Source organism: Miniopterus natalensis, chromosome 1 (genome assembly GCF_054644295.1).
Source record: "Miniopterus natalensis isolate mMinNat1 chromosome 1, mMinNat1.hap1, whole genome shotgun sequence".
Taxonomy (NCBI): Eukaryota; Metazoa; Chordata; class Mammalia; order Chiroptera; family Miniopteridae; genus Miniopterus; species Miniopterus natalensis.
The window spans coordinates 126,731,303-126,758,682 of record NC_142081.1 but is presented as its reverse complement, the minus strand read 5'-3'; the positions used below and the strand labels follow the sequence as shown (position 1 = coordinate 126,758,682).

Here is a 27,380-nt window from a genome sequence, read left to right as displayed (position 1 = left end):
AATTATCAAAATGTTCCATTCTCCAAAGAGTCCTGTTCATGGTTGTTGTTTTTTTAATTGTTGTTATTTGCCTTATATAATAATGGCAAAACAAGTCTGCATTGGTGATTTGAACTGTCTGGGACACATAGTGAACTTGAACTAGTCGTGCCCATGATGCATTGTTGGGCTCTGCGTATTGCCGAAGTTTGCCAGAAAACTGCCAGTCTCACTCCTGAATTCTGTAGCTCCCTCACAGAGCGAGGCATTGTGAAGGATTATAGAATATAAAAAAGCACATAAAGGTGATTTTTATTGTTATTGTGTAAGGCAAACGGGGAAATGTTGTGTTTGTAGAGAAGGGTTAGGTCTGGTCATTCCTTACTTTCAAGGGAGGGAATAGTACTTGAAAGAAGAACAGAGGAAGGGCCAAAAAGTAAAATGTGGATGTCATTTTTCATGGTCCTTATTTTCTTATGATTGTTTCTTCTTGATTATTTCCTTTCAAACACTGACTCCCTTGGGGCATCCTGGATAGCAGGAGAGCAGAACATTCTAACATTCTGCTTTGAAGCAAGGATTAGAATTAACTGCCCTTTAAATACAGCAACAAATTAACCCAGCCCAAGTCGCAATGAGAAAGGTCAGTCACATTCTTCTTATTTCCCAGATGCGGGTATTTCACACAGAGACACAAGAGAGGGTAAATTACTTGCTCAAGGCCACACAGCAAGTTACTGAGCAGCTTGGAAGCAATTACACATATAGAAAGATCTTAATTAGTTGAGCCCTAAGATGATAGAAGTGTCGTGATTTCTGACGCATCCAGCAGTTCTCTGCAGTCCCAGTGGTTGCCATATCAACTGCCATGAGGTTGGGAGCCACCAGCCTAAGCCCTGGAGTCAGCCAGGAGCAGAATGCAAGATTTATAAGGGTACTGAGCCCCCACTATATTCTTGTCCACAGCTGCAGGACCTAAATAAAACTGGCCTGGGTTTACTGCACAGGGTTCCCAGAGCAACCCGAGTCTAGGAAGGTAAGCACTGAGTGCACTTTATGTTTCTAGAATCAGTGCTTTTAGACCAGAATGACTGTGTTAACTGTATTGAATATGAGTCAGAACCAAAGATAATTTTAACAAAATATGTTTTTAACCTGATTCTCATAGGGCAAGGAAAGTCCAAGTGATAGATTTTTCATTTGGGGCCAAAAACAATCGGAGGTAACCTTGGAAGTTTACCTTTTCGGGCCAGAGGCCAAAGCTTGCAGCTCAAAGAGGAGTATAATGTGAGCTTTAAAATGGATTATAGAGAGCCAAACAGAATAAAATTGGGGTCTGAGTATGAGCCAGTAACATGTTACTAGGTTTCCTGAGATGAATCATCTGACCAGTTCAATAGTGCCAACATGATGGTTTTAATGTAATGTCTAAAATTGCTAAGCTTTGATATTGTAAGTAGCCTGACCACATGGTGAGAGTCTAAGAGTAACTTGATTTTGCTGGTATTGTTCTAAAGTGGATCCCCTTTATCAAAGTCACAGATACACGGGGCAGTTTAAAAGATAAAGTGAAAATCTCTCTAGCGTAGAGACATCACAGGTACTGGTTTATATCATCAACTTTCAATCATACCGGAAGTCTCGTTGATAGGCAGTTGGTTATAAAGGCTTGTCTGAACTTAGGAGAGGGATGATTAACTAGAAAGCAATTTACTATTATCAACTATAAAATGAGCAACCTGAAAAAAATCTGTGTTAGATACGGGCAGCCTTTCAGGCACAGACTCAGTCTGCATGCCACCCTGTGGTAAATCTCCTATCTTACCCCTGGTAAATCCACTCGGATGACCGATCCACTAGAAATCTAATATGATTTCATATTCCCTTTTTAAGCTGCAAAATATCTGTCCATTGAGCTGTATTTTTAAAGATTTCTCCTACATGGCTCACACCTATAGTCTCCAGGCAATACCATGGAAGTAATCATAAACTGCTAACATTTACTGAGAATTGAATGCTGGTTGCTACGTGCCTAGCACTGTACTGAATTTATTAACATATGATATCACATTGAATCCTCACAAGAGCTCAGGTTTATCTGCATTTGATGGATGATGACACTGAGGTGCGAAGGTGAGGTAACGTCCCCAAGGTAACACAGCTGACAGGCGACAGAACCAAGATTTGAGTCCAGGTGGTCGGACTCGACCAACATTATTGTTCCTCCTCCTAACATCCTTCACGGACTTGTTCTATAAAGCTATTTTCCTAAGAAAGAGATATTAGTCATCGTGATGCGAATTTGAGAGTGTTACCCACCTACACATTTTAATTTTAACTGTAATTGTGAAATTCAAAGCTTATTTTCCAATTAAAGACAAGTCAGTAGGAGGATTTCTGCTTCTGACCAAGATGGAGTAGCAGGGACTGGATTTACCTTTCTGTCTGATGAAATAACTTAGGAAAGGGCAAAATACATTTTATAAATATAGTAAAAAATTAAGTACATGTTTTTGAAAAAGAGAAACAGTTTGCAAGGCACTGAACACTGAACAGTGAAGGACCGTGATCCTAAGGAACGGGAAACAAATGAGGTGACAGGAAGAAATGGAGGAAGACTGTCAAACTTCTGGGGTCCTACAAGCAGGAAACAGGCCGACAAAACTACTCAACTGCAAACATGCTCTACTCTTCCAGGAAACGGAAGAACGACTCTGAGGATGCAGCTACCGATGTCAAGGGCAGAGCGACAGACTCAGGGGAGGGCCTAGTGGGGCCTCGGTGGACCCACAGGCAGGTTCATGGGATCTCTGCCAGTCCAGAGACAGGAGCTGGCTCAGCCTTCATGGGCCCAGGAGGTGAATCAAGCCTGGGGATTATTCTTAGGCCCTAAAACCTAATGGAACTTGCTTTGATGAATTGCAAACTTATTTAGACCAATGGCTCCCTTTATTCCTTCAACTTTCTCTCTTCTTCTTTTTGGAATGGGAATGACTATCTTATACTTGCCCCACCATTGTACTTTGGAAGCAGATAACTTATTTTCTAGCATCACAGGACAGGAGTTTTCCCCAGGATGGATCATACCCAAAATCTCACCCATACATAATTTCGAGGATTTATATGATGACATTTGGAACTTTTTTGAGGCGATGATATTTAGATGAGATTTTAGATTTAAAGTTATTGCTGGAATGGGTTGATTTTTGGAGGTGTTGAAATGAGGTGAATGTATTTTGTGAGTGATATAGATGTAAATTTGGGGGTCCAGAAGGCAGACTGTTCTGGGTTGAATAGTGCCTCCTCAAAATCATGTCTACCAAAAACCTCAGAATGTGACCTTATTTGGAAATAAGATATTTGCCTATGTAACTAGTTAAGATAAAATCACACTGGATTAGTGTGGGCCCTAAATCCAGTATGACTTGTGTCCATATACAAAGAAGAGAGGCACCCTGGCCGGGTGGCTAAGCTGATGAGAGACTCAGTTGGTTAGAGCATCGTCTTGTACACCAAAAGGTTGTGGGTATAATTTCCAGTCAGGAAACATACCTAGGTTGCAGGTTAAATCCCCTGTTGGGGTATGTACAGGAGGCAACTGATCAATGTTTCCCTCTCACCTCTCTCTCTCTCAAATCAATAAAAACATATCCTTGAGTGAGCATTAAAAAAAGAAGAGAAAGAGAAGCAACACAGAGATATAAACAAACAGGGAAGATGAATATATGACAATAGAGGCAGACACTAGAATGATGCAAACCAAGGATTGTTGGCAACTACTAGAAACTAGGAAGAGAAAAAGAAGGATTCTCCCCTAGAGTCTTCAGAGAGATCATGGTCCTGCTGACATCTTGATTTGGGATGACTAGCCTACAGAATTGTAGAGAATACGTTTCTGTTGTTTTAAGCCACACATTTTCTAGTATTTTGTTACATCACCTCTAAAAAACTAATACATGATGGTTACACTAATCAAAGGAAATTTGGAATGGCTCTATCATTAGTAAGAGTACTATCAGAGATAAAGAAGGTCATTTGATTATGATAAAGGGGTCAATTCATAATTGATCAAGAAGAAAATAGAAATCGTAAACTTGTATGCATCTAATAAAAGAGATTCAAAGTACATGGAGTAAAAACTGATAGGGGAAATAGATCCACACTACTCAGAGATTTCAACAATCCTCTCTCAAAATTGATAGAACAAATAGACAGAAAATCAGTGAGAATAGAAGATATGTGAACAACACTTGAACCAACTTGACCTAATTAACATTTATAGAACATTGCACCAAACAACAGAATTCATATTCTTTTCAAATGTATCTGGAACATTTAACAAAACAGACCGTCTCTGGGCCATAAAACAACTTCCAATAAGTTTAAAAGTATTCAAGTGATACAAAGTACACATTTTAACAAAATAGAATTGAATTAGAAATAATAACAGAAAATCTCCAAATATTTGAAATTAAAGTAACATCTTCTAAATAATCCATGTGTCAAATAAAGCACATGCAAAATTTGAAAGTATTTTAAATTGAGTAAAAATAGAAACACAGCATATCAAAATTTGTGGGATGCCACTAAAACAGTATTATGGGGGACTTTTTTAGCATTAAACCCCTGTTAGAAACAAAACAAAAAAAAGTCTTCGATCAATGACTACAATTTCCACATTAAGAAACTACAAAAAGAAAAGCTAATTAAGTACAAAATAAGTTAGAAGAAAGAAAAAAATAAAGATGAGATGAAAGTGGACTAGAAAACAGAAAGACAACAGGGAAAATCACTGAGACCAAACACTGGCTTGTTGAAATCAATAAAATTGCTAAACCTCTAGCTAGACCAATTGAGGGGAAAATAATTTAATAATGATCAAAATGAAAGATGTGACATCATTAGAGTTTCTACAAATATCTAACAGTTTAATAAGGGACACTATTAACAACTTCAGGACAATATATTTGACCACCTAGATTAGGGGCCAACAAATGTTTACTGTCAAGGGCCAGACAATAAAAATTTTAGTCTTTGAGGGCCACATATAGTATATGTCACACATTTATTTTTCAATTTTTAAAAATGTAAAAACATATTCTTAGCTTATGGCCTGTAAGCCACTGCTGACTTAGATGAAATAGACAGAGTCCTTGAAAGACAAATTACTCAAGCTCACTCAAGAAGAAATAAATAACCTGAATAGCCCTATATGCAATAAGAATTGAATTTGTAGTTAAAAACTTTCTCACAAAGAAAACTCCAGACCCAGAAGGCTTTACTGGTAAAGTCTACCAGATATTTAAGGAAGAACTAATACAATTTTACACAAACTCTTCCAGAAAGTTAAAAAGGAGGAAATACTTTCCGATTTATTCTATGAGACCAGCATTACCCTAATACCAAAACCATACAAAGACACTACAAGAAAACTACAAGTCAATATCCATTTGAACAAAGATGCAAAAATTCTAAACCAAATTTTAGCATATTGAATCCAACAATATGTAAAGAGGAAAAGTCATGATGACCATGTGTATTTTGAGCCAGGTTTGCAAACTTTAAAATTATTTAATGTAATTCACCATATTAGCAAACTGAAAAAGAAAACTACATGATCATCTAATAGGAACAGAAAAGGATTTGACAAAATTCAACATTTATTCCTGAAAGGGAAACAAAAAACCTCTTAGCAAGCTAGAAATATACAGGAACTTCCTCAATCTCATATGAAAAATTTACCATATTATCATGCTTAATAGTGAAAGACTGACTTTTGTCTAAGGTCAGGATCAAGACAATGATGTCTGCTTCTCTACTTCTATTTCACATTATACTGGAAATTCTAGTCAGTGCAATCAAGAAAACTATACTATGAAAAGGCAATATAAAGGACACCTGTATGGAAAAGGAAGAAGTGAAACTGTATTTTCAAAAGATAAGTTTGTCTAATGTAGAAAATTCTATAAAATCTACAAAGAAGCCACTAAAACTAATAAATAAGCTTGGCAGTTTGGCATGATGTAAAATCTACATGTGAAAGTAAATTGTATTTCTATGAACTTGTATTTAATTTAAAAAATTAAATGTTTGGGAATAAATCTGACAAGAGAGATAAAAATCTACACACTGAAAACCACAAAAATTGCGGCGAAAAATGAGAGCAGACCTAAATAAATGGAGAGAACATTGATTCATGGGTCAGAAGACTCAATATTGTTATGGTGTCAATTCTCTCCGAATAAATCTATAAATTTAGTGCAAAACCAACCAAAATCCCAGCAGTCCCTTTGGTAGAAATTGGCTGAAATTCATGTGGAATTGCAAAAGGCCTAAAATATCTAAAATAACTTTGAAAAAGAAGAGCAAAATTCAAAGACTAACACTATGTGATTTCAGGGCTTATTATCAAACTGCAATAATTCAAACAGTATGATATTGACACAAAGATAGACAAATAGATGAAGGAAAGAGAAAAGGGAGCCCAGAAAGAGCCTTAACATATATGGACAACTGATTTTCAACAAAGGTGCAACGGCAATTCAGTGGAAAATGATAGCTTTTTCAACATATGGTGCTGGACCAATTGGATATCAACGTGCAAAAAGGAAATAACCTTTGATCCTTGTGCCACATAAAAATAATTCAAAGTTATCACAGGACTAAATATAAAACTTAAAGCTATAGCACTTCTTAGAGAAAATATTGGAGAAAACCTTTGTGACTTTGGATAGACAAAGACTTCTTAGATATAATTCTAAAAATAATGATCCAAAAGCTGGTAAACCGAACTTCATTAAAAAAAAACACAAACTTCTCTTTGAAAGAAAGCATTAAGAAAATGAAAAGACAAATCACAGACTAGGAGAAAAATCTTTGTAAATTATAATTTGAGAAAGAACCCTGAAAACTCAAGCATAAGAAAACAACCCAATTATTAAAAAACTGGGCAAGAGATTTAAACAGGTAACTACTCCAAAGAAGATACGCAGATGTCAGATAAACACATAAAAAGATTCTCAACATTATCAGTTATAAGGGAAATCCAGGTGAAATCTAAAATGAACTACCACTATAACCTATGAGAATGGCTAAAATTTAAAGGACTGATCATACCAAATTATGGTGAGAGGGGAAGTACTAGAATCGTCAGTCAGATATTCTCATACAATGATGGTAGAATGTGAAATGTTACAGTTACTAAATAACTGTTTGACAGTTTCTTAACAAATTAAATATACACCCACCACATGATGCAGCCATTCCACTCCTAGATGTTTACCCAAGAGACAGGAAATCATAAAATGCCCATACAAAGATATGTACATGAATGTTTATAGCAGCTTTATTTGTAATAGTTTAAAGATGGAAACAACTCATATGTCTATCAAGAAGAGAATGGATAAACAAACTGTGTCATATTCATACAATGGTATGCTACTCAGCAGTAAAACAGAATACACTATTGATATAGGCTGCAACATGTATGAATTTCAACATGGTTATGCCAAGTAAAAGGAGCCAGACCAAGAAAAGTAATAATGTATGATTCTATTTATATCATATTCTAGGAAAGGCAAACTAGTGTAGAGTGACAGAAAGCAGATCATGGTTACTTGGGGATGAGGGAGGCTGGGAGGAAAGGATTACAGTGGAGCAGAAAGGACCTTTGGGGGTGGATGGGTAGTTCATTAACTGATTGTGGCAGTAGTTTCATGGGTATATACATATGTTGAATCTGACAAACTCCTACACTTTAAGTGTATTCAGCTTATTGTGTATCAATTATATCTAAAAAGGCATAGAGGAGAAGGAGTAGGAGGAGAGAAGGAAGGAGGGAGGAAAATTTCAGATCTCAGAGAGCAGTTAGGGAGGTTAGGTTAGTAAAGAGGAAAGTGAGCATTTCCTTGAAGTTCCCCACTATCATTTCCTAATCTGAGTAAGGCTGGCCCTGACTATGCATACAAGTCAAGTGACGTGTTCCACTGGAATGTTTGGGCAGATGGTTCCATTCACGTTTACTTTTTACAACATTTTTATGATATTTGTGTATCATCAGGGGTCTGTCAGTTTGTGATAGGCAGACAGACATGAGCAGAGCAAGGACAATGGGCCAGGTACAGAGGCTCACCAGGATGGAAAGCCCCGGAGGCCTACCAAAGGACAATTGTAGGGTGGGACCTTGCCCTCAGGGTGGCCTTTCCTCCCCTAGCATATTGCTGGGCATGTGTTTGCATCCCCTGACCTTTCATCCCTAGAGATAACATCCAGGCCTCAGTTGTATTTCAGCTCCAGGCCTAGAAAAACAACAAAACAAAACCAGCAACCCACGGCTGACCTCAGGACCAACCTCGTTGGATAATGATCCCTGCCCTGGTGCTGACCAGTCAACCAGTAGAAACCACAACCCTGAAAGGACACCCCTGGAAAATTGCTGAATATTCTATTGAGACCTTCCCCTGGGACCTTCCCTAAAATTTCCACCCTTAAAACCATTAGGATGGAGGACCCAGTGAGTCAGTCACTCCCTTCTGGGAGCACCCAGGAGCCTTCCCCTTCTCCTTCCCCTCCCCCCCACCCCAGGCTAGTCAATATTAGCATTAGTATTAGCATGAGCATTAGCTTCCTCACTCCTAAGCTCCAAGGTCCCTTCCTTTGCCTCTATAACTTGTTTCCTAAGCCCATTTCTTCTAGGAATTACTTTTTCTACTTCTGATTAATGAAATAAATGTTCTCTTATAGTTTGGGTCTTGGCTCTGAATTCTTTCCTAGACAGAACCCAAGTACTGAGATTGCTGAACCCAAGTCGGGTCTGTCCCACCTAACAATCAGTGCCATTCCTGCTGCCTACAACAAGTTCACCATATCAGAAAATGCTAAACTTTCTATTCCAGATTGTTAGATGAAAAAGTGAATGACTACATCTAGAACCCAGGCCACAGTGATCATCTAGGACTTATTACTTTATTAGTAGAAATACTATCTTACTCTCTACTTAACTCTTACTGCAGAGAATTTCCAATAAGCAAACCTGATTTATGAAAATACAAATTTATAAAACAAGTGAGCGGTTGATAACATTCCTTACCAAAACAGTCTCCAAAGGGCTCCTTTAAATAAGAAAGCTTCTTGAGGGCACCTAAAATTGATTCAATACATTAAAAATTTGGCTTTACAACCATTTCAGGAAACAACATCTTTTTTAGGAGGAGGGGCTGTTTTTATTACCAAAGTGCTATCTATACAGTTGTAGAGAGTTAAAATAAAAAGACGTGAAAGTGGATTTTTTTTTTTAAAAGAAAAGATCATGTCAGAGGCAGAATCGATAAATCACAGATGAGAATAACACTGTCTCTTTAAATGTATCCATTACAAACACTACTTACATACTCTTAAACCAGCCTTACTAAGCAAAATGAATTTTTGAATAAGCTGCATTTTCTGTGAAGGGGCCTTTCTGGCCCTAGGTGTCCACCTTACACCCCCCGAACTCCCCCAGGCAGCCCTGATGAAGGTCCACCTGGGAGTAGAGCCGCGGCCCACATGCCGCCGGGCAGCCTGCGGAGGGGCCTCTGGGGATTCCCGCAGCGCCCCAAGCGGACAGGAGGCCCACTGCGCAGCTGCCGGGGAGGCGAGCGCGGCTCGCTGTGGCCTTGGCAGCGGCGCAGGTCCGCGGGCCTCTGCAGACCCCGCACAATGGGCGACCCACGTGTGCTGTGGCTGGACCTGGCCCGGCTGCGGCTGCGGTAAGTGTCCCCTCCCCAGCCCCGTGAGTGAGTGTTGCAAGGGGCAGGCAGGCCGCGCACCGAGCACGCTGCCCCGGTGCCATCTTGGATCGGAGCCTGCGGAGCCCGCCCCGCCCCCACCCCGGGGAGCCGGCGAGGGTGGCGCCCGGCGCCCGCCGCCCGCCCTTCGGGAGGAGCTGCGGTCAGCTCCCGCACCCCAGCGAGCCCCGGCGCTTCGTCCCTGCAGAGCTGGCGGCTCTGCTGCGGCCCCGGAGGTGACGCCCGACCCCCTGGGCCCTCGGGTTGGCTGGGCAGCCCGTTAAGAAAACAAAGTTTACGTGTCAGACTGAAACTTTCGATGCCTGCCACCCGCCTGTCCTCAGAGGCACCGCTTACCCACCTGCTGAATTTCCTTCCAGGCCTGTTTTTTATACATTTCTCACTCAGGTGAACCTGGGGAACACCTTGCTCTGCGTTTGTTTTAAACATCAGCTGTGTAAAGCCCAAGGTTTTATTCTGAAGCTCACTCTTTATGATCATTGAACATGCCTTAGAATTCTGCCCATTTTAGAACATAGACGGCCAGGTTATTCTTCCTCGGTGCCCCACAGATGTTCCACAGTGTGGGTATAGCCCGGTGTATTTAGCCATTACCTTATTTGTGGGCATTTAGGTCAGTGAGCTTCATGCAGTGCTGTGCTGAATGGCCATGTCGTGCTTTCTTGTACATTTGGGGAGAGTTGATACCAAGAGTTTAAAATAACCCAGGACCCTAGACCTGAGCCTGAGAAATAACACTGGACGCGGGTATCTGCTCTCAGTACTTCCAATACGTACAGGCCTTTCTCATGGAAAGTATCTATGTCTGAGAACCACCAAAGAGAAAAGCTTACAGATCTATACGTAAACTTGGGGAGTGAAATTTCTTTCCTTAGGTTCTGGTTCCTCTCCTTTTGGCTGTTAGATTGCTGTAGAGATCTGCACAGATTATCATCCTATTTTTGATGTCTTTTGACCACGATTAGCCATGTATTGTTTTTGTGTTCTTGTTTTAATCATTTATTTTAGAGTTGGACAGGTCTGGATTCAAATATACATGACTTCTCTAAGCCTTAGTTTCCTTATCTAAAAAATAGGCATCATAATAACTGTCTAACAGTTGTGGAGAATAAAAGAGAATTTATGTAAAGTACCAAGCAAAGTGATTAAAACATAGGAAATAGGTAGTAATTGATGGGTGTTATGGGATAAGTGATAAATTTTGACTATATAAATCATATCCAAGTCTATTTCAGTATTTTGAATACTGAGGGTTTTTTTTTTCCACAGGAGCAATTTCTCAGTATATTCTCATCTTTAATACTAACGGATGGGATTGCATTTATCCACCCCCCGTCCCCGAAACAGCTACACTTTTCCTTTTAGGCTTATACTTATTGCCTTTAGGATTTGGTCTAAGTTTGTTAAGCTATTTGATAATCGCAAGGTTGTAAAGGACCTTAAGAGATGATCTGTTCCAACCCCCCATTTCATTTCCAGGTGCACAGCCTTTGTCTAACAATTAATTTCCCAGGACAGCTAATTCAACCAGATAAGTGGTGAAAATATCCTTAATTTCCAGAGTTGTATTACCTAATTTTCTTCTATCTTCAAAGTCAACCGGGTGATTAATTTTCAATTATTCCCAACATAAGTGGGAAAGACCTGAGAAAAAACCCCTCTTCATTGATTCAACATATTCAATGTACTGAGCACTTTATGACAGCTACTGTCTGTTCTGGGTACTGATGATGGAGATGGACAAGAAATCATCCCTGCCCTCATGGACTTTACAGTCTATCAGGGAGACAGTGATAAAGTAACATTGAGTCATAGTCTGGATTTATGAGAAGGTAGCATTTCACTGATCCTAATTAGACACTCATCCTATAAGGCTGATATTGACTGTACACTCTACTAAATAAGAGACAGATTTGTCACAATCCAGGGACTTCTTACTTTTGGTACTGCATAAATATGTAGTAAGAAAACTAAGAGACAGCGTTCTGTAACGTAGAACTAGAGAACACACTTTTCTAACACAAGCAGGGTTTTTTTTTGCCAAAAATCTTGAGCAAGAAAACATATTCTACAAATACAGCATTTTTTTTTATTAAAAGATACCACAGACACACATACACAACTAAAAGGGAACATTTTTTTATAACTTGCAGCCGGCCTAGAGATTGAAATACTGAAACCTTCAATTTGTACCAATAATTCATATACAGCTACATGAGGTGAAAAAGGTTAATGATGGAATTTTTTTAAGTATGTTCCATTGACTATAAATGGCAGATCTGACAGTTAAAACGAAAATTGTTCCTGAAGAAACTTTAGTCAAACTAATTATTGGAGACGTTATAAGGATGTATAATTATATTCTTCACCTTTAAAAAAAAAGTTTTATTACAAATGTGCTTTTAAAGAACAAGTAGAGAAATAAAAGCTGTAATTGTTCTTAATTATAGCTAACTGTAATTGCACTCAATTGCAATATGCTGAATATCACCAATGGCTAAAGAAATCCTGGCATACAGGCAGTGCGCCCACTTTCATGAGATGAGGTGTAGTTTTATGAATATTCTTTTATATATAATTTAGTTCTTTTACTGTTGATTCCATTTCTGTTGGTTTTATTTATTTATTTATTCATTTTTGTGATTGTAGAGATGTAATTGTCATCTATGAATGTGCAGAAGGTTGGAGATTTCATCTGGGGTTGCTTCAAACTTCCCATTGACACAAAAATGACATATTGGTGATTTTAAATGAGCAGTATGGATGTGACCCACCATGGTTGAATTCACAGATTTGGATTTTCAGAGATGGTGGTGAATGCCACATTTTATTTACCCAGCAGGGTCCAAGAAGTGACCTGGAAAATACGAAGGATCTAAAATAGCATTAACTACCCCTCTGCGGATAGCTCCCAGAGTCATGGGATTTCAAATGGGTAAATTTCAGTAGGGCGATTCATCCTGTGAATGGGACAGTTTTTCTTGCCTTGCTCCTCCTTTGTGCTCTGAACTCAAATCGAGTTCTGTGTTTTTGCCCGAACCTCTGATGTGCCTGCCTGTATGGTGGGAAAGGCTGGGCCCGAGTCCCTGAGCCTATGTTTTATCAAAAACTCTTGAACCTCGTGACACCCCGCTTTACTCTTCCATGAGATGAGGCAACAGGGCCAACCTGTTCTGTGAGAACTGTACAAGGGAGGGTGTTGTCTTTTTTTTAAGTGAGTAGACTATTGAAAAGAAGTAGCTTCTTTGCCTTCAGGAGAAAGGGGCATTTTGTTATGTGTTTATAGCCACTGCTCTGAAAAGAGAAACATAGTGAACAAAATACCAAGATTCCCCCAAATCACATCAGAACAACTTTTACTACTTTTCTGTTTCCGTGGATGGCTGCTGTGAGCTTTCAACCCTATAGCCAGAGTCAGCTTTGACGTAATTTCGGGTGCATTTTTTAATTTAAAAAAGAGGGGGGTGCTCAGTGCCTTGGCCTGAACCCCATTCCTGGCTCTAGGTTGGGGGCTGGGACCATGGAGAGGGAAGCCCTCTGAGGGGATGTCCTTTTGGCAGAGGTCATGGCTACACTACTCCCCAAGTAGAAGCATGTCCCTTACTTTGGGTATTAGATGGAAATAAATAAGAGTCCAGAGTTCCAGCTTGTGTTCTTCAAAGCCCTGCAGCACCCAGTGCCAGCAGGGTCTGCAGGTGGTTTCTGTGAAGGCGGAGGAAGTAATCCCACTCTTAGCCAATCTCGAACACACCAGCAGTCCAGGAGCTGGTGTAACCCGTCTCCACTTTTTTCATTGTCACTTCATTCCATATGGAGTTTGATTGTAGCTGTCCGAAGCGACCTTCTCCTCCCTCCAACCTCCCTGTGTCTGGCACCCACTGCTGCCCTCCCCAGGGCCACACCCCATCCTGGAAAAGTACAGAAGGTCCTGGAAGTTCTATTATCTACTTCAAACTGGACAGTGGCTTTCGTATTTTAGATTCTATAAGAAAAAATATCCTTCCTCTTGCTGAAAATTGTTTCATCAGTCATGACTTTGGCATTATTATACTATTGAAGTCCCTGGATTTGTTTTACCATAAACCTCTCCAATAGGGAATTGATCCTGGGATGAGGCAGATAAAATCTCATCCTGTTACCTTACACAATTAGACATTCACTTGTTTTGATGGCTTCCCCACTAGATGGCTAACCTCCTGAGGGAGGGGTTCATGTTTATTTATTCCCTGCTCAACACCTAGTACATGGATACTGGCACATAGTAGGAGCTGTAGAAATATTTGCTGGGAAAATTAATAAATTACTGCTAATAATAAATGCTAATGAATTCAATACCAGTACTTCTCAGTTGATGGATTAGGCCATTAGTCAAACATTACATTGCAGGCTGATATTTGCAAATCCCTCTTTGATCCAGAAATGATCAGGAATGGGGATGATTTTTCTCTCATTAAAAGAACTTATTAGTGATATTATGTCTCTGGGAGCTAATAGAGAAAAATTACTCTTTATAGCAAAATAGGCCTCCTTTTAAACTGATTTAGCCAAGAAAAAAATTTATTTTGATTAATAATTTTTTGCTGTGTTTTCCCATAAGAAGCTCCCTTATGAATTGCAGGACAGCTTTGAGCACAATAATGAAGCCATAGTAAATGCAGAAGTCTTTTAGTAACCTGGTACCCTCCCTCCCCCTTGCAGAAACATGGTATTTGAAGAAAATACCTATTTTTATATTTGTATTTTTTGGAGAGATGTTTTGTTAACAAAGCACTGAAAATACACACATAGCCTTACCTGTACACTGTCTGGTTTTTGGTGGTTTTTGTCTTTGCTTTTCTGTCCCTGAGAGCACACTTTGGTAAATAGAATGTAAGGTGCCATTTCTAGGGTCTGCAACTGTCTCTCAGGGCTGATTACGTTTGCCTTTGCTAAAGTCTAAATAAGTAAGTCTTAAAATGAGCAGGAATTGTTCCTAATGGCCGAACTCGTGTCCTTCCTGGATCACTTCATTTAACCATGGTAGGTTCACCGAACATGAGTATGGTGACTAATAGGCAAATTCAAGTGTGCATGGAGACATACTCCTCTCTTCCTAATGCCACCAGCAGTGTCTCCTCTTCAGGTGCATTTCTGAGCTAAGTGTCAAGATGACATTTTTGAAAGAAAATGAAAGCCTTTAACACCACCTGGAAATGATGGGACAGCAGTGCTATTTGAACAGTGGCCCCCCTCACAGATAACAGGAGGGCCAGATGGACTGTTTTGCAGAGTTGATTAAGAGAAACCTTTGGCAGTTTTATTTTGAAGGCAGTTGAGCACAAGAACACAGAAAAAGGCACATAATAGTGGCTGTTTTATATGAGGAATATTAAATAATCTTAAAGGAATATTAAGCCAAATAAAATTAGCCAGGTCTCTGAAAGGACTATTCAGAAGGAGGCTGGATACGCCAGTGATTAGGTTAAATTAATCTTAGTGCAGCAAGTCTTCTCACACCCCAAATCGCAGGTAGGCCTGCTGCCTCTTGTAGGGCACTACTTCTAACTACCTCCCCCACCCACTACCTCCCTGTTTCCTGAGAGACTTGGTGGATGGAAGTCTCCCAGCTCCCCACAGTGGCAACCCTCAACCTGAGCTAAATACCAAAAGTGGTTTAAAGACAAACTTCACCTTGTAGACTTAATTTTTTAACTTAAGGGATGTGGAAGGGTTAATCCTTGTGAACGTAGGCTAAGCAGAAGGGACCTGGACGGGTCCCTCATGTGAAATTGACCTGCAGGCAGGACTGTGTCTGTGAATGTCGCTGATAGTTCATTCATTTCCATGCAGGAGTGGATTTGAGAGGCTGGCCAGCCTCTGTAGTGATGTGAAGTACCTCTGTCCAAACCTACAGTTTTCTAAGAGACTGGGTGAGTTTATCTCAGGGTCTTGTCTGTCTCCCCTTTTAGTTTGTCAGGATTTTGAATGTACATATCTAGACTTATCTTTTTTTTTTAATTTTTAAAGTTTAAAAAAATATATATTTTTATTGATTGGAGAGAGAGAGGGAGAGGGAGGGAGAAACATCAATGTGAGAGAGAAACATCGATTGATTGCCTCCCACATGCCCCCTACCAGGAGCGCCCTACCAGGGGTTGAACTCACAACCTGGGTATGTGCCCTGACCGGGAATCAAACCTGCGACCTTTTGGTACATGGGATGGTGCTCAACCAACTGAGCCACACCAGCCAGGACCAGATCTATCATTTTTTTAAACCACAGCACCAGCTAGTACTGTCTGCTCCATGCCGTGAGTACTGGGTGAATACTTGCTGAAGAGTGAAAATGTAACAGTACAAAGGAAAGAACAGGCAGGAGGAGCAGAGGTGGGGAGAAGTGTTTGTGTTTCATGCAGTGACGTGTTCATTCATTCTCCTTATGCGAGAGCCCTTTCTGACCACCCTATGGAAAATAATAGCCCCCTAAGACCCCCTCTGTTCCATTCTAACCTCTCCCCTGCTTTATTCTTCCTAATGTATACTGTCGAAGGTAGTAATAGATGTCCCTTTGCTTATATTTTTGTATCTTACCTCCCCCTTCTAGATTATAAAGCTCCAGATGGCAGGACTACAGCCTTTTGTTACTGCTCACTGCTCTAGTCCAGAACCCAGACAAATGAATGGCTGTGTAACGCACTTATTAGGTCTGTGGCTTGTATATACTCAGTAGCAGTGTAGAAGAGCCATCAAAAACAAGGGCAGGGGCCCAAATGCCTGGGTTCAAATCCTGACTCCACCTGTCACTAGTTGTGTGGCTTTGGGAAGCAATTTAACATTTTTGCATCTTGTTTACCTCATCTCTATTGTGTTTTAATCATAATGACAACTCCAATGAGGCTTTTAGAAGAATTAAGTGAATGGACACATGTAAATGGCCTAGAATAGTGGCTGGTGCTAAATAAGCACCCAGTCAGCGTGTGTGTGTGTGTGTGTGTGTGTGTGTGTGTAAGTGTAGATTTCCATGTGTGAATTATTGCTTGTGTCTATATACAGACATACACATATATACACACACACACTAGTATTTTAATCATGTGAGTGAAAATTGTGGAGGGATAAAAGTGGGAGAGAAAAAGTAAAGAGAACTTAGGACACATAAATAGTTGGAGAGAAAGTGGGAACAGGAGGAAGGAGCAGTGCCCTGGGGCTTTCCTTATCAGAGAAGGAACTTCGATCTCTGAGGTGTTTGGGATTCCCCAGGACTAAGGTTCACCATATAAGAGGATAACTGCCCTAAATTAATGTATGGATTTGTAATGATGCCTTTAAGCTAATCTTCTTGTCTATGTATTATTTGGAAATAGTTCCAACTTTAAAGACCCACGATTTGGCCCAAGCCTGGTGACCAAAAGAAAAGAAAAGAAAAAAAATCTGCTTGATTGTAATATTTTTACCCTTAATTGAGATAAAGAGAATCTCAAAAAAAATCTCAGTCCCTCTACAACCAGAACATTAAATCATTTGCAGGACAGGCAATAAAAGGGATGAGGGCGGGTTGGAAGGGGGCAGTGGGAGAAAAAGGGGGACATCTGTAATACTTTCAACAGTAAAGATAGATTTTTTAAAAAATTTAAAAAATAACAAAATAAAATAAAATCACACTAGGAAAAAAAGATATCTTAACATTTTTTAAAAGTCTTTGTACTTTTGGAAGACTCAAAGGTACCATTGGAGAGAAGCATTCCAGGTCTTAAAAATATTTCTCAGGCTGACACACAATTAGCATGGGGGCTCATGTCCTCTGTTTTATAGTTGTCAGCTAATTTTGGAAACTGGCAAGCTGCACAGAAATAGATGGTGTGCCCTTGCTTCAACACTTCCTAAAAAAAGAACTGTTTGAATAGTTCAGGAATGGAAAGAAAGGAGCAGTGGAGGAAGAACACTGTTTCGGACAGCTGATCAAAACTGGCATCACTGTGCAGTGGCGAATGGCCTACACATTTAAAATTAAAATTTTTTTTAAAGGAATGCTAAATAATCTACAAAAACTGTGTGAAACACACAGTTCACTTGTCTGCTTTTTGAAAGGTATTTGTCTCTCTAGTTTTTTTAACTTTGAAAAATTTGAATTTATAACACAACTTCAAGTATGCAGAGAGCTTTCCTCTTTGCTCCCATTAATGGTTGATCCAGCAACTCTAGATCAAAGGGCAGCATTATTATTATTATAGCCTGGGACTTTGAGACCCTGAGAGGCAGAAGGAATTGCCCAAGGATATGTAACCCATCAGGAGCACACACCCTCCAACATTTAGCTCTGCTTCTTAGCCCCTAGGACAACTCTATTTCTCAGAACATATAATTTTGCTTTGTCATTTTTTCATCATCGTTTTCATTCAATTTTTAGCATTCTCCTTTCCTCTTGAAATCAGATTATCTTAGCAGTGATAACTAAGGGAAGGAAATTAGTGCAATTAAATTCCAAGTACTGCTCTAACTACAACAGGTATTTAAAAAAAAATGAATTTAAGAGATTGGAATTACCTTCAAGTAGAAAATGTTTCATGGTTCTATTACACTCCTATTTATTGAGCGTCTGGTGTGTGCCAGGCACTGAGTATTTAAAATTTTGAATAAGATGTGGTCTTTGATTTAAAGGAGCTTCAGGTATGGGAAAATAAAAGGTATCCACCACTTCATACCTTGTATAATATCCTTTACTGGAGTGTAGACACTTGGAAAGAGGGTCAGCATCTGATTCATCTTGGTACATTTTGAAGCACAAGCACGGTTTGTGCTGAACATATTCTGTCGGCTCAGTGGGTATGTTGGATGAATAAATATTAGTGATGAAGGCCCTTTATGCTTAGAAAGCAATGTTAATAATGGACTTTGCGACCTATAAAATTCCATTGAAAAAAGCATCGTCTTTATGGAACCTTCTTTTTTGTAAACTTTATTACTTAGAGCAGTTTTAGGTTCACAGCAGAATTGAAGGGAATTTACAGAGATTTCCCACATAACCCGTCCTCACACATGCGTGGCTCCCCCACTATCAGCATCCCCCATCAGAGCTGAATCTTTGTTAGAACTGATGAACCTACATTGATACAACATTTTTACCCAAGGTCTACAGTTGACATTAGGGTTCACTCTTGGTGTTGTACAGCCTGTGTGTTTGGACAAATGTATAATGTCATGTATCCACCATTACATTAGCATAGAGTAGTTTCACTGCTCTATGTAAAAATTTTCCGTATGGCACCTTGTATAAGTTTTCTCAGTTGGGTTATAAAGGAGTGTTGTCTAGGTGAAGCATAGCATATTCTGCTAAATTTATTTTCCTTGAGAGCTTTTTCTACAAAAGGTATAAATTTATGAAAACATGAATAATTCAGATTATTTGTTAGCAATAGTAAACAGGTAAAAATGAACAATTCATTGTTTTAAAAGTTTTAGTGTTTTGCTGATCTCAATAATGGCTATTGGTTGGTGAGTCGTAGCTGCATTGGTTCAGTCAGATACAGTTGTCCTATCCTTTTTAAAAAAACTTATCTTTATTGTTGAAAGTATTACAGATGTCCCCCTTTTCCCCCATTGATCCCCTCCACATCACCCTTCCTCCCAGGCCTTCACACCACTATTGTCTGTGTCCATGGGTTATGCATATATGTATATAAATTCCTTGGCTAATCTCTTCTCACCACCTTCTAGGCATATATCCTAAGAATTCTGAAAGACCAATCAGAAAGAACATATGCACCCCTATGTTCATAGCAACACAATTTACAATAGCTAAGATCTGGAAACAGCCCAAGTGCCCATCAGGAGATGAGTGGATAAAAAAGCTGTGGGACATTTACACCATGGAATACTATGCAGCTGTAAAAAAGAAGGATCTCGTACCCTTTGGGGCAGTATGAATGGATCTGGAGAATATTATGCTAAGTGAAATAAGCCAGGCAGAGAAAGACAAACATCACGTGATCGCACTTATATGTGGAATCTAAAGAACTTAATAAACTGATGTACAAAATAGATTCAGTGACATGGAAGCATGGATCAGACTGATGAATCTCAGGGGAAGGCGGGGGTGGGAGGGTGAGGGTGGGGGTGGGAAGAGATTAACCAAAGAACTTTCATGTATATATGCATAACCCATGGACACAGTCAGTAGTGTGGTGAGGGACTGGGTAGGGGAGTGGGTAGGAGGTGGAAGGGGTCAATGGGGAAAAAAGGAGACATCTGTAATATTTTGAACAATAAAAAATAAAAGTAAGAAAAAAAAACTATATTGTTGAAAGTATTACGAATGTCCCCTTTTTCCCCCCCATTTATTCCCTCCATACCACCCCCGCCCCCCAGGCCTTCACATCACTATTGTCTGTGTCAGTGAGTTACGCATATATGCATATAAATTGTATATAAATTATTTGGTTAATCTCTTCTCACTCCCCCCACCCCAAGACGAGCAAAATAAATCCAGAGACATAGACGCATGAAACAGACTGTGCTTTCTTTGTATTTTTTTAAAATCATGGGGCTGCATGCTCCAATGGAATCAACAGGTTTTTAGGTGACATCACTTAGACTGTGCTCATCCATTCATTTATGTTCACCAATACTTACTTTTCCTATGAAGCAATGTCTATAACTCTAATATAACTTTTTGAGTATGTGGTTGTATAAACGAGTTTTCCTATGCTAGTACTTACTATGTGGAGAAGTAACTTTTCCCCCTACATTTGTCTTTTGCTGTGAAGGTCAGGCCAGCACCTTTCCTTTGCATGTGTTGATCTACTGAATGGACTTAGGCATTGTCTTTCATGTATAAATCACACCCATAATTCACCATCTAGGAATTTCTAGCTCATTTGTTAAGAGAACAAAAAATAAGAAGACACTTGTCAAAATCTTGTCTTTCTTCCCCCAGTATTTATAGTTGTTTTGCCTCTAGACCTAATTCAGCAGTTTTTCTTAAGCTGCTTGTTATTTTTAACTTTTCCAAAGAATCCAACTGAGTTTTCAAAGAAACAAAAAGTTTTTCATACTCATAGTTCATCAGGTTTTACATCATGTTTAATTAGATTTAAAAATTAGAATGAGTACCACTAACATAAGTGGATCCGGGAACAAACTCAACATACTCCTTGTAAGCATGCAAACTTAGGTGGCAGGAGCCAAAGTGAGACGGACATTCTTGAGAGGGCTGTCACTATGTTTTTCCAGGGAAATGGAGAATGTTGGTTAACCCAGTAAGGCTTTGAAACAGAAGTCAGTTGTAGACCCTAAATTTTATTGCTGTATTGCAGTGGTTCTCCATTGAGAACAGTTTTGCCCCTAGGGGACATTTGGCAATGTATAGAGACATTTTTATTGTCACAAATGGGCAGAGAGGGGAGTAGATACTACTGGGATCTAGTGGTTGGAGCCCAAGGATGCTGCTGACTACCCTACAATGCACAGAACAGCCCCTCACAACAAAGGAATACCTGGCCCAAATTGTCAGTCTAGTGTGAGGTTGAGAAATGATGTAAATGGACTTATTATAACATATACCCAAACTAGTTTAAAAAGATACCAGGGGGACTCATAATATTAAAATGTGGATAATCTGGAAAGCAAAAATAGAGTTAAAAGCTCGGCTGGTGTTGTTCAGTGGTTGAGCACTGACCCATGAACCTGGAGGTAATGGTTCAATTCACAGTCGTGGCACATGCCCGAGTAGTGGGCTTGATTCCCAGTAGGGGGCGTGCAGGAAGCAGCTGATTAATGATTCTCTCTCATCATTGATGTTTTTATCTCTCTCTCTCCCTTCCTCCCTCTGAAATCAGTAAAAACATATTCTTTAAAAAAAGAGTTAAAAGATTAGAAAGAAGGAAAGGTAATTGTACTTCAGCCCTGAGTTGCTGCTGTTACTATGATCAAGTTCTAAACATAGATCTAACACTCAGGGGCAACAGAAAACCAGAAAAATTCATTAATCCATTCCTTAAAAACTGAACAGAGATTTATTGAGTATTCACATATGTTGGTCTCAAGTGACGAAATGGGAAATAATAAAATTTAAAAGATATTTCTGTTGTGATAAATGTCGTAAAGGGAGACAAAAGGGAGGGGTGCCTCTTCGCTGGCGTATTCACAGTTCCAGGTTCTGTTTGGAAAGATTAATTTCTTATGCAGGCACTGAATTCTTAGAAGAGATGAATACATGTGAAACATTCAACAGTGTGGTGGACAAAGCTTTCAGCTGTGGTTTTTGCTGAAGTAATGAACACTTTCTCTCAAAAGCCAGTTTCTATACCAATGAAAGCTGAAGGTTTAATACTGTATGGTTATTTAGTAAAGAACATTTCTGTAGGAGCTGAACTTAGAATTTATTTAAGGCAGGATGGCTCTGTGGGAACCAGAACTTCCCTACGGTACCCAGGTACTATCACAAACAGTAAGTAAGAGAAATTTCTAGATGCCAGGGGGGCCCAAGATGGTTCATGGAGTAGGAAGTCTTTTATTTGAACTGACAAGATGAGTAAAGACAGTGTGAGTTTAAAGCTGAGATTCCTAACCCAGGGTTGACATATTTGCTTTGGGAGGTCCATAAACCGTCTACATTTGCACACCACATTTTGTGTGTGTATATATAGGTATATTGTTATTTTTTTCTAGGTAAGGTGTTTATGTTTTTAATGAGATTTTAAAGGGATCAGATGACCCAAAGAAGTGGCTGTACTACTGTTTCTAAGAATTACATTTTTTTTGACAATACAACCATCAAATATCATTTTTATTTTATTGTTATAGGAAGAAAGAATTCAAAACTGTGCACAGTGTGATTGCACTTATATAAAAATGCACATAGACATAAGCACATAGAAATAAAAAACTAAGTGGAAATATATTTAAATTCTCTCTAGCTTATATAATTACAAATATATAAAAATTACATAATTTTTATTTTCTTTTGGAGGTCTTTATTTTCCAAATTTTCTACAATAAACGTGGATTACTATATAATTTAAAAGTATATATGGACATTGAAAAGTAACATAAACATTTTAATTGCAAATAATATTTAGAGAGACCTGTCTATGGAAAGTGAAAGGAATCCTCAGTCTCAGCTGCCTAGTGATAAAGCCTTAATTCCTAGATAAGAGCAAATTTACTTTCTAAACCCTGTGATTCTATATGACTATAAAGATGATATATAGGATTGCTCCTTCCATATTTTAATGTCCACAAGAAATGACTTTTAGAAGTCCTTTCATTATTGTTTTCTTCTGAGAAGGTTTTTATAGGAAGAGTAAATGTCAACTTTATTTTGGGTCTTAATGTTTCCAGAAGGCCTAAACTCCGTGGAACATACAACCTAACTTCCCTTTCCTGTCTTCTCCTCTCTCCTTCCCCATCTACCTGTCTCCCTCCACTTCTCTCTCCTTCCCTCTATCTCTTTTATAATGTCTAGGTGTTTCTCTTTTAAAAATAAAAAAAATGTCTTTATAGATTTTAGAGAGAGGAAGGGAGAGAGAGAGAAACACTGATGAGAAAGACCATCCATCGATCGGCTCCTTCCTGCATGCCCCCCACCAGGGATCAAGCCTGCAACCCAGGCATGTGCCCTGACCAGGAACGAAACCAGTGACCTCTCGGTACACGGGATGATGCTCCACCAACTGAGCCACACTGGCCAGGGCTAGGTATATCTCTTAAATACTGCCTTTGGACAAAGATGGTATCTCTTTATTTGATTTCTTTTTTACTTTACATAATGTTCACAGTGGCACCTTCTATTCAAAGACAGCTTAAAAATTTCAAAAATATAACCCAATTTCAGTTGCACTATTATTATATTTTCAAGCACCATAGCAAATAACTGCTTATGTGGCAACACACACACAAGAAAAGCAGTTTGTAAAAAATCAACATGATATTGATTCAAAAGGACATATGATGAACTACTTTTTGAGAGCAAATCTTCAGTCCATGCTGGGGCTGGAGCAGGAAGTAGAAGCTGCCAACAGCCCACCACTGGAGAGGAGACCAAAAAGGGGCGGTAGCTCATTCACCATTTCCCTTTTCTCTCTCTTACTTTTAAGGAGATCTGGTAAAATGGAGAACAGAGAACAGCTATGTATGGGTAAGGGCCAGTTGAGAAGGATGTTCAGGGAGGATACCAGGATGACCTTCATTGGTAATGTTGATAAGAAGTCAGACACTGAACATTTTGTCGAAAACTTCCAAATCAAGATCTAGATCTCCATGGAATATGAAAGTGGAATAATGCTACCAGATGATTGTACCTTTGTAATGGAAATCTCCTTGAAAAGTCAAAAAAAGCCCCACAACAATTCTGTAGACTACTGCTTGCAAAGAAGAAGTGTGTCCAGAGAGTATCAAAAGTTGTAGTCTCCTAATTTAGATCTGAGCTTCATCTTCCTGTTTTGACTGCAGGTTTCTCGACAAGGGGCATCCCTTAATCAGGAAGAGCCACATGGAAGGGAAGCCTAGGGCAAGGTGTGGAGCCCCCATGCTCTCTCCCGGCACACCAGCCTTCTAGTTCTGCCTGGAAGCTCTGAGAATCACACTTCTAATCCCCTAGTCTAAAGATGATCCCACCTCCAATTCTAAAATATCTCGACATCAAGCCTCTTCCTCCCCCTCCTCCTCCTCCTCGTTTCTCATTACTTTCAAGAGCATATCTCTAATGGAAGGACAAGGTATTGCAATTAGGAAAAATTTAGTTTTCAAATTTGTATTTGGTCACTTGACTAACGACTTGTCTTTTGTGCTATTTGAATTACCATAGCATTAGCCTTTAATAATCCCAGCCAGTAGGACGTTGTAACGAAGAAGTGAAAAACAGTAATTTGCTACCAAAGGAATTGGATTGTGTGCCGTATGTGTTCCTTTATAAACCTCAGGTGACAGCATCAACACGAAGACACATCCTCAAAAGAATTTGTTCCTAAATGATTCTTGGAAAGAGAAGACAGGTGCTTTGTTGAACTGGAAAAGTATCTAAAAAAGTGGTTTAAGATTCTTTTTCCTTCTATTTTCCTTTCTTATGTTGTATTTTTAAATTTTAATGTTTTGAACTCAGTTAAGTTCTACCACCAGGAAGCAGAAGCAGATATTTGCATGTGTGTAAAATTTCCTTTGAAAGTAACCATTGAAATGTTTATGGGAATTGATCAGAAAAGTGATTAGTCAATGTTAAATTCCTGAGCAGCTGCATACAGTATCTTTTGCACATATATGATACCATTATGCCTTGGCACATTGTATTATGGTTTTATTAAACACATTTTTAGAATTTAACAAAATAAGCTCATCATACTTATCTCTTCTTGTTCCCCTCCAGAGAGACGACCACAGAGTTAGCTGGAAGTCTACCAAGGTGAGCAGACGCGCTTTGTTCATTCTGTGTGTGATTTCTGATGTATCCAGAAAGAAGTGCTGTATTCTGTTAGAGCAGACTTCATTTTCTCTTCCTCACATCAGATTTTAAGACCTCGTATTTTATTATGTAAATGTCAAAAACTGTGTATGAGTCACATAGAAGTGATATAACCAAGAAGTGATGAGGGTGATGTCCATGTATGACTTAGAAAAACTCTCATTGCTTTGCAGTTCTATCCTATATCTGGGGATATATAGATCAGCCATATTCTTCACAGAAATCATCAACATGCTGTTTCCTTTACTATAGTCATGGGAATTGGCTATCTAAAGATGCATGGAATTGTTTTTTTCTCTCTTCAGTATATCCATTATTGTTACTGTGTTCAAGGATTTGTAGATTTGTGAAAGAATCCTGAGCTCCCCCTAAAGAATTTACATCATAGTTTTGATGATAATATAAATACTTTTGTATTTCTTATCATCATGGAAATAAATGCTTTAGTAGTATTATCTCACCAGCAAAATAAATCAATATATAAATTCATCAGTGTATTTTATATATTTTTTTTATAGTTTGTCACGTTATGAAATAAGATATAATTAACAGATTGCAAATTATAGGAAACTAGCCATCAAAAATGATTACCACTATTTATTAAAAGAAAGGGAGTGGCAGTACTTTAATAGAGATTTTGCTGGGCATGGCATACAGCACCTAGCATCATGCTTAGTCTTTGAAGGTGTTCAATAACTGAACAAACGGATAGGGCGCAGGGTATTGGGAACTGTTGGAAATGGAAAACGAGAATCTTAACAAGAAAAAGAAGTGCGAACAGACCATGATAATGAACAGCACTGGGGAATGGGAACTACATATCGTCACCATCTGTTACGGGAGATAAGCACATTTGGTTGCTTTTTTATGTGAAGAAAATCTTTGCTTATAGGATCATGATTAATATTGCCAAAAAACTGTTTACTGTGATCCAAATATTTAAATTACTCCATGTCTTAATTCTTTGGATAACGTCCCAAAGAAACATTTCAACTGTGTGCCGGTTTACAGGGTTAAAGCAGATGTGTGTGCTGGTGTATGTATCCCCTGTTTGTTTGTCAGTGTGCTTTCACTCTGGAGAAGGGCCGCTCTGAAGACTTAAGCATCCTGTCATTTTCAGGGAGAAAGAGAGTTGTGTATCTGCCCATGTTTGTGGTGAAGAAGTTAATCCCCAAATAATGGAACAAAGAATGACTTTCAGGCTTTTCTAGAATGGCTACGGAGCGGACCACTGTCAGATGAGACCCACACAGAGTTGTATCATGCAGATAAAAATTACTCAGATGTCTGAAAAATCTGGCGCGCACTCTGAATTCTATTCTGTAGCAATGCTTATTATTGTGAATACTAAGTGGCATTTCCTGTATTCACTGTGAATGATCATCTTTTGTCGCTGGTTTATTACTCCAGGGGGAGTTCTCTCTCTTCTTGAGTTTGGTGGGAGATATTTTAGTAATGAGCCTACTTACTCTTTTTCATGAATTTTTGTTATTTGAATGTTGTATCATGTTGAAAATGAACAGGACAGCAATCCCATTCAAGCTGCATTCCTCAGTTGTAGTGATGGCATGGCAGTAAGGATGTGAGAAATATGTCAGTTATTTCTTACTTAGCTTCTGATGGAGCCTCAGGTATTCTTTGGACTTCCTCCACAGTCGATTTAGGACATATCCATTGACAGTCATGACCTTTCCTCGCATTAACATGAAATAATAGAATTATTTGATGATGAACTCTTCTTTTGGCTTTCAGAATAATTCTTTTGCTAGCATTTGTTTTTTAGTACACTTTTGTGGAAGTCAATCAGTTATTCAGCTTTCAGCACCTCCTCCTTTTTTTTTTTTCCCCAAATTTCTTCAGCCTGTCGCTGGGAAAGTGCAAGCGAGCCCTAAAAAGCCTCGGTGCTGTTTAGAACAAGGCACCTGTAGTTATTTTGTTTGTTTGTTGGCTAAAGATTAGTTGAACATGACACTGGGGTTTTTATACTTTTAGTCATAAAAGTATGCTTATGCTGTGACATCTAGGAAAAACAGAAAATTGCAATTCAGGCAGCTGCTGACTAGCGATAGGTGGCTGGGAAGGAAGACAATGGCATTTTATAGCAGTTTTATGGTGTGGTTTTCATTGGCTTTGACTGTCTTGAAATTTTCCAAAAGGCCACTTACAAATATTGCACAAGGGTG

General features: G+C 39.0%; 1 protein-coding gene across 3 annotated transcripts in view; it reads left to right on the top strand.

The window, feature by feature from the left end:
* CELF2 (CUGBP Elav-like family member 2) overlaps positions 1 to 27,380 on the top strand; it is a 497,548-nt gene that overhangs the window by 81,350 nt on the left and 388,818 nt on the right. For all 3 annotated transcript variants that reach the window (XM_087825724.1, XM_087825730.1, XM_087825745.1), the window contains exon 2: positions 25,102 to 25,137. In XM_087825724.1, coding sequence (XP_087681850.1) covers positions 25,102 to 25,137 — 36 coding nt within the window. The remainder of the gene's footprint in view (positions 1 to 25,101; positions 25,138 to 27,380) is intronic.